Source organism: Phycodurus eques, chromosome 14 (assembly GCF_024500275.1).
Source record: "Phycodurus eques isolate BA_2022a chromosome 14, UOR_Pequ_1.1, whole genome shotgun sequence".
NCBI lineage: Eukaryota > Metazoa > Chordata > Actinopteri > Syngnathiformes > Syngnathidae > Phycodurus > Phycodurus eques.
Window position 1 is genome coordinate 11,477,960 of NC_084538.1, and position 7,944 is coordinate 11,485,903.

The window sequence follows — 7,944 nt, forward strand, 5'->3', positions numbered from 1 at the left end:
AATGTTTACGCCCCAGCCCGGTGATGTCACAGGGCTGTGTTTAAGCCCTGCCCACAAAATCAGGAAAATTTAAATACTGAAAAAGATGCTTAAGCTATATATTGTTACATGTCTTTGCATATGTTTTCAGCACTTTACACATATTTAATGTATTTAGAAACAAAACACAGATATCTGGTCAGTGCCACTTTATAGCACGCTTGTAGCATAGTACGGCCGTATACAGTACTGCAACAATTGTTACATCACAGTGTCGTGATGTTGGTGGTGCGTACTGTGATTTGAATAAAGTTCACGTTATCACACAGTTGCTGCCCGTGCATATTTGGACATAACACTTTGGCGACGAAGATAGAGCTTCACTTCACGACGCTGCCCTCATTCCTTGCCATCAGTCCAAGCAGATCCACAGAGGGTGTTATCGTCAGGGGTGGCAGCAGCTGGGCGAGTCAGAAGTCCTCTGTAAATTGACCAATTGGACAACGGGAACTCAAAAACGTGATTAGCAATGACTTTATTTCAAGAGTTAAATGTTGATGTGTTAGAAGTAAAGTTGACAAGTTGACTAATTGGTTCAACCCCTAGTTGGAGGTCAGAAATATAATCCACAGATGTTTTTCATAAAATTCTCTGGTGATTATTCATTTATTTGCAGGAATGAGCATATAAAGAAGAGATACTACACTGTTTCTCTTGGCAAACACTCTTAAATCAAACAAAATGTGGTTATTTGTCTCTATATATGCCCTGGGATCTACTTCGAATTGATGTCCATCATCAAATGAGGTAAACTCCAAATCACATGCAACCCTACAGAAAATACGTAGATAGATAGCAATAACTTCTAAATACAGTACAGTCATGGAAAAAATATTAGATCACCCTTGTTTCTTCAATTTCTTGTTGCTTTTCATGCTTGTTACCAATAAAGGTATATTACTTGAAGAATAGAATGACCACAACAAAAATGCAGCTGATTCCATAATATTTTGGCCTATTTGACATGCTTAACCTTAATTGTATTCCCAGTGATTTTGGTTATTATCAAGAAATGCATGGACAATTTAATTAAACTCTTATGACCTAATTTTGTTGTCATCATTATATTTGTCCAAACAAATGTACTTTTAGGCATTAAAATGTTGCAATAAAATGGAAAAACAAGGCTAGTCTAATAATGTTTCCATTATTGTAGTTTGTCATAGCATGACTGTTCGTTGGAGAGTCTGAGTCATGTGGTTAATTGTTTAAAGGCACAGGAATCAGAAAAAAATAAATAGTTCCTAAGTTTAAAAAGGGAAGAGATATTAGAAAGTGTAGTACCCTTACCCTTGTCACTTTTTGTTCGCCTTACATTTTTACTAATAACAACGGTTAACTATTTTTTACACTTTAAAATATCTTTTGAAAATATCGTTTAAAAGGAACGTGCATGAGACACGGGGACACAACTTGTGTTTTATTATTTTTAGGTTTTAATATGAACAGTCATTTATTTTTACACTTTTATTACTTGTCACCACACACACATCATGTTTAGATTAGAAGCCAATAACTTATTCTGAGGACCGGGGTTCAATCCCCGGCCCCGCCTGTGTGGAGTTTGCATGTTCTCCCTGTGCCTGTGTGGGTTTTCTCCGGGCACTCCGGTTTCCTCCCACATCCCAAAAACATGCATGGTAGGTTAATTGAAGACTCTCAATTGCCCGTAGGTGTGAATGTGAGTGCTAATGGTTGTTTGTTTGTATCTGCCCTGCAATTGGCTGGCAACCAGTTCAGGGTGTACCCTGCCTCCAGCCCGATGATAGCTGGGATAGGCTCCAGCACGCCCGCGACCCGAGTGAGGAGAAGCAGCTCAGAAAATGGATGGATGGATGAGAGTCAAGAATGTTGAAATGTTACTTCTAAGAAAATTATTGTACAGTTTATGAAGGTTTTATTATGGAGATAATTTGATCCTGAAACCAATTATTTGTAGTTCCATTATTTTCTATGGAGAAATAAATAATGACCTTGTGTTAACAAACTAGTTAATGACAACTTTATAAAACACGTTCATGCCTGTACAGTTAATAAAGGCTTTATGATGGTGACAGTTTAACCATGGAACAGATTATTCCTGATTCCTTCATTCTCTATGGAAAAATAAATAAATATCAACCTTCTGTTAACAAACGACCAAATAACCACTTTATAATCGATATTTACATTATACCTTCAAAGGTGTATCTTTATTTTATGTGGTACAAAAAGTTATAGTTTTGCATCACATTGACACAAGTCTGGTCGTCCATCTTATCCAATACCAACTCAGACAGTGTCCTTGTCAAATTCACATACAAAATACATTGTTGGATGGCACGCAACATCGGTCCACTCTCCAGAGGCCACCATCTCAGCACAGTCCTCATCGTCGTAAGCATTATTGGGCTCCCCTTTTCTCCATTTGCTGAAGGTGGACATAGGAGAGCGGTCCACGTAGGTGAACACTCCTTCCACGTCCAGATCGTGAATGCCAATGTAGACTCTGCTTAGACCCGCAGCCTTAATGTAGCCCGCCAAGGCCGTGTTGGCACCCTCATCCTTGGGCATGGCCAGGTGCCCTCCCCTCACTTGGCAGTAGCGCTCGGCATCGGAGTAGCGTTTCTCCTCCTTCACCAGCAGATACACCTTACTGTCTGTCTCTTTTATGCCAGCGACAGCTGCGGGGGAGGGCAGTGCTGAAAAATGAGCACTTGTTTTTCTATAAATTTCACATTTGACATGGCCTCTTTGAGGTGGACAAGTGAAGCATTAAAGAAAGCATTCAGGACACATGCACGAACGCACGCACGTACGAACGCACACACGCACTCACACGCAAACGTACACACACGCACACACACACATGTTCAAGATTTTAAAAAAATCCTACCATTCTTGATGAACTTCAGTTCAGAAGATAGCTGAGCCACAATGATGTCCATTTCGCCAATCATCTTTCTTATTGGTGTGCACTCACAAGGGATACCTAATGAGCGCAGTGGTCATATTTCATCAGATGTTAAATATCATGGGTTTAAAAAGTCAATTTAATGAAAAAATACTGTATGATACCTGGCTCTCCATCTGGGCCTCTTGGTCCTGGATCCCCCATGTCTCCCTTTATGCCTGTGAACATATGTCATTGCTATTACTAGTCGAGAGAAAAGTTGCATTATTAAAAAAAATAATAATTTGGGAGGAAATAAGGCTGTCACCTTGTTGTCTCATGTGTAACGTTAAGCAAGACTTCACCAAATGTCGGGAAACTTTAGCTCAGGGAACATCTAAAGAAGGGTTCCCAAGCTTAGAGCGTTGTGGAACGTTTGTTAAATAAAACGTGTTTCTGTTGTGTTATTTATCATTAGTTTGAGCAACATGACAATATATGATGATTTAGGGCAGGGAGGAACTATTTTTTCTCATTTGAGTCAATCCATCCATCTATCCATGTTTTTTTTTTCTTTTTTAATAACACTTTTCCTTATTAGGGTCGCAGGTGGCTGGAGCCTATCCCACGTGACTTTGGGCAAGAGGCAAGGTACACTCTGGACTGTACCTGCGACTAACTGGTCACCAGCCAATCGCAGAGCACAAAGCCTTTGTGCATGTATTCATTAGGGTCATGGGTGTGCTGCAGCATGTCCTGCGGCTGACTTGGGGCAAGAGATGGGATATAACCTGGATTGCAGCCATTATATCCATCCATCCCTTTTCTGAGCCGCTTCTCCTCACTAGGGTCGCGGGCGTGCTGGAGCCCATCCCAGCTATCATCGGGCAGGAGGCGGGGTACGCCCTGAACTGGTTGCCAGCCAATCGCAGGGCACATACAAACAAACAACCATTCGCACTCACAGTCATGCCTACGGGCAATTTAGAGTCTCCAATTAATGCATGTTTTTGGGATGTGGGAGGAAACCGGAGTGCCAGTAGAAAACCCACGCAGGCACGGGGAGAACATGCAAACTCCACACAGGCGGGACCGGGGATTAAACCCGGGTGCTCAGAACTGTGAGGCTGACGCTCTAACCAGTTGTGCACCGTGCCGCCGCAGCCATTATAATATAATATAACATAATATAATGACACTGGAATTGCAAGGCACGTATAGACTAATAACCGTTTACACTCGCATTCACACTTATGGATAAGCTCGAGTCTCCAATTAATTTATCATGCATATTTTGGGGATGTGGGAGGAAGCCCGAGTACCGGATAAAACTCCATACAACAAGGATGGAGATTCAAACACTGAACCTTAGAAATCAGAGGGAGACATGCTAACAACTCCATCACAGCACTGCCACTAGTGATGGCTAAGAGGAAAAATGTGATAATCACGATAAAGCCATACATGGAACAGCGGTGGAGTAGCAATGAAAATGCCACACACCTCTCTGTCCTGGCTGCTTAGTACAATATGGCTAAAGCGGCAATAAAGCAACATTAATAAAACAGGAAGAAAACTGGAATGTACACAACAAGTTGGCAGGTGGCAGCTGTGCTTAATATTTATGTAAAGAGACTCACCTCCCAGGCACACTCTCTAATCCTCCCTCCCTCTGTACGTTTAGCACTGCGAGTTAACAGTGAGTACACAATTTGTTGTTCTTAAGTTTTAATACAGAACACTTACCTTATTTTTGCAATTTTATGACAATTAAAAATCTTAATAAAGCGCCTCACATTAAGTCCTACTACTTTTTTTACAGCAAGCCTCCATCAGGCATCATCAAAAGGTGAGTAGTTTTATTTTAGTTTTACATAGCGGTAAACTTCTTTTTACACTTGTTGGACCGTTAAGAATGTTAATATGTTGCTTAACACATAAAACATTTTATGATGATATCAATTTCAATTTCCATTCTTTTTTTATGGGAATATTTTCTGGAGTGTAAGCAAAAAGTTTTATATTGACCTTTCATTCCACTTGGTCCCACTTTTCCATGATGTCCCATAATGCCTTTTTGTCCTTTTAGCCCAGGTTGACCTGAAACATATGGGTGATAGCAGTATTTATAGTATTAATTTATTACAAAATATATCACATCTCCTTTTCTTTAGATGTCGTTCACCACAGATGTCTATTTATACCTGGAATGGAAGCAGCCAATCCAATTTTGCGTGTGTATAACGAGCTTGAGCACGGTCCGCTTCTCATTAAAGCCTTCCATAAACACGTCTACTGCTTTGGATTGTGCAAGTCATTTCTCATCCAAATGTAAACACTTGACCAGCTCTGATTAGCTTGACACACAGCACATCAACAACCCGAGCAATGTGATCTTTAGCCAATTTTGTGTGTGTGTGTGTGTGTGTGTGTGTGTGTAACCTTACAATATAGCTAATGACATAGAATGAGACCAGAATGGGAAAAAGTATACCAATTTTCCCCGGTGGGCCCACTCTGCCTGGTCTCCCTGGGGCTCCCTTTGGTGCTTTCTCCCCCGGTTCTCCTTTAGAGAGAAATCACACAATATGAAGAAAACTGGAATGTGTAAAGGCTCCTTGAAAACCTTACCTTTGAGGCCAGGGACAAGAAGCTGAACAGTGCAGGTCTCCTCTGTCATGCGTTGTCCTTTTGATGTATGTAATGTCAATAAAGTCACTACATACATGACGAGGAACGATTGTATGTGCTTCTGTCCTTTCATCATTGTACATGGACTGCTTGGTAGGTTGTACAGGTGGGAGGAATTGGGTTAAGAAATTATAAATTATTCACGTAAACACAAACTATGACAATCCTAATAGATGGATAATAAGCTGTGTTAATGGAATCAAGTCAAAGACATTATGTGCCATAAAATGCAATGCAATCTGCCTTTATGAATCAACAAAAATACTTAATATTACTAACAAAACAGAACTAACATTAAAAGTTACACCAGAAATACAATGCACCACAACTATGGGATTTCTATCAGATTGCCCAGGTTGACCTAATCTTTCGACAAGTGAATCTCAAGTATAGTTTGGTATGACAGGCTCTCACCATCCAGCTTTTCCACGATTGTAACTTACCCATTGCGACTTTTATTTGTAAAAATAACTTTTATTGCTCTTGGACAAAGCGTATTTTAAATAACAACAATAATAATAATAGTTCTGTTTTATTAGCACATTTCCAGATACTCAAATGTATTAACAAAATAAACTATTAAAAATATTGACAGGAATCTATCAAATATCTAGAAAGCAATGTTACTCTCTCTAGTCCTATCACCATATATTGTAATTTATGATCATTTTAAGATCGCATGGCTCACCTGTAGATGTATATATATTTTTCCAGTCAGAAGTAGAGCCTACAACCAGCTTGGCGGAGAATTCGTCGGTTTAAAAAGATGTGAAGTTTGAAACACAAGCGTGGAGGAATGTTGGGATTTGGACATTCATAAACACAGATAAGGCCGGGCTCTGCAGATAATTGGCTGGGAAAGTTGCTGAGTGATTGTCAAGAGGAGTGTGGGGTGGGAGGCGACTGATAGATAGTCACTGAACCTCAAACTTACTCGAACCAAAAAGAGTATTTTCCAAGATATACAGTGCTTTCAACTATCTCCCTCAAAAACTGCAGTAAGCTTGGTGCCATATTACTTTGATTAGTGAGTTCTTTCATATAATTTAATAAGCTTGGGAGTGTGTTTTGCTTTTTCTTTGGCATTTTAATGTTTTTGTGACCCCACAACAGAACGGCATCACAGATGGCGAATAGGGAAACGCATGATGATAACCATAGAACTGTAAATTTAATTTAGATATCTGCCTGGTACAAAATGACAAAAGTGACTACGTAGAACTAAGAAGTAGAACAGAACGCACATTGCAAAGTCAGCTATAGTGTTTCACATACTGCATTTATTAGAGCACAACTCAATTAAAGGTGTATGCCACAGATGCCCTGGTGGGTAAAACCTATGGCAGATGTAATGCTACATCTGCATTTTGTGACCACGCGTCATCAGATTTACGGCAAGCACATCATGTATTACTTTGAAGTTTTACTATACAGCAGTCATATTAATTTTACACTTGTATAACAAGTACTGTAAGACTGTTAAAAAAAGGTACTGCATGAAGTGGACTCTTTGTAACAATTTAGTATGGTTGCTTTTGAGATCATTCTGTATGAATTTTCTCGCTCAAGCAAAAAGCATCAATCCCAGACATTTCAAGATTGTTTTAACATTAGGAGTGCCCTGCGATTGGCTGACGACTAATCCAGTGTATCCCACCTCTTGCCCAAAGTCAGCTAGGACAAGTTCCACCTGAACCATGACCCTAGGATGACAGATGACAGTATAGAAAATGGATCATCAGTACAAACTGGAATCACTTGAAAATCGGAGGTAGATTTGTTCGAAACTGCCCCCCGTATGTACCTAGTGGTCTGACTCCTCGTACTCAGAAACATTTTGAGATGGCATCCTCTAAAACCATTCGGATTTTGGTTTGGCATATTCAACGAGTAATATTGCACTTTCTGGAAAAACTATGGGTTTCGCACCACAGATGAGAGTGTCCACTAGATGGAGGTATTGTCCAAATAAAGATAAATGGGTTCAGAAAATTCAACATTGTCTGAAGAATCTCTCACACTACTATAATTGTAATGCATCAGTCAGAGAACCATGAACACTGATTTTGTATCATAATTAATGATTGGCATGATAACAACAACATATCACATATGACAAGAAAAAATATGCATTTGAATTTGCATATTAATACTGTATTTTTAACCTGAATATAGTAACACTAATTTTATGATGATAATGTTTTACAACACTTAAAGTGGAATTTAAAACTTTAAAAAAAGGTCAAGCTGGTGCCTCCATGCTGTTGCCCTGTGACAGTAATGAGATACGGTCAAAACGTGGGATATCATGTATCCGAATTAGATCCACAAACCTAGCAGTG

At 39.6% G+C, this 7,944-nt stretch overlaps 1 protein-coding gene across 1 annotated transcript; it reads right to left on the reverse strand.

Annotated features, from left to right (window-relative positions):
• Positions 1 to 2,310: 2,310 nt before the first annotated feature.
• Positions 2,311 to 5,678, reverse strand: colec11 (collectin sub-family member 11). Its single transcript, XM_061696579.1, has 6 exons — positions 5,543 to 5,678; positions 5,406 to 5,477; positions 4,940 to 5,011; positions 3,097 to 3,150; positions 2,915 to 3,010; positions 2,311 to 2,702 (listed from the first exon to the last, which is right to left on the reverse strand). The coding sequence occupies exons 1-6, from the start codon at positions 5,676 to 5,678 to the stop codon at positions 2,311 to 2,313; spliced, it is 822 nt and encodes a 273-aa protein (XP_061552563.1).
• Between the last annotated feature and the right edge of the window lie 2,266 nt (positions 5,679 to 7,944).

What these genes read in the sequence shown, in the direction of transcription:
- colec11 (XM_061696579.1), bottom strand. Translation starts at nt 5,678, where the DNA reads ATGATGAAAGGACAGAAGCACATACAATCGTTCCTCGTCATGTATGTA. An exon ending in AGGCCCAGATGGAGAGCCAG is followed by an intron (nt 3,011 to 3,096) that starts GTATCATACAGT and finishes TGCGCTCATTAG; the next exon opens with GTATCCCTTGTGAGTGCACA. An exon ending in ACTGAAGTTCATCAAGAATG is followed by an intron (nt 2,703 to 2,914) that starts GTAGGATTTTTT and finishes CCTCCCCCGCAG; the next exon opens with CTGTCGCTGGCATAAAAGAG.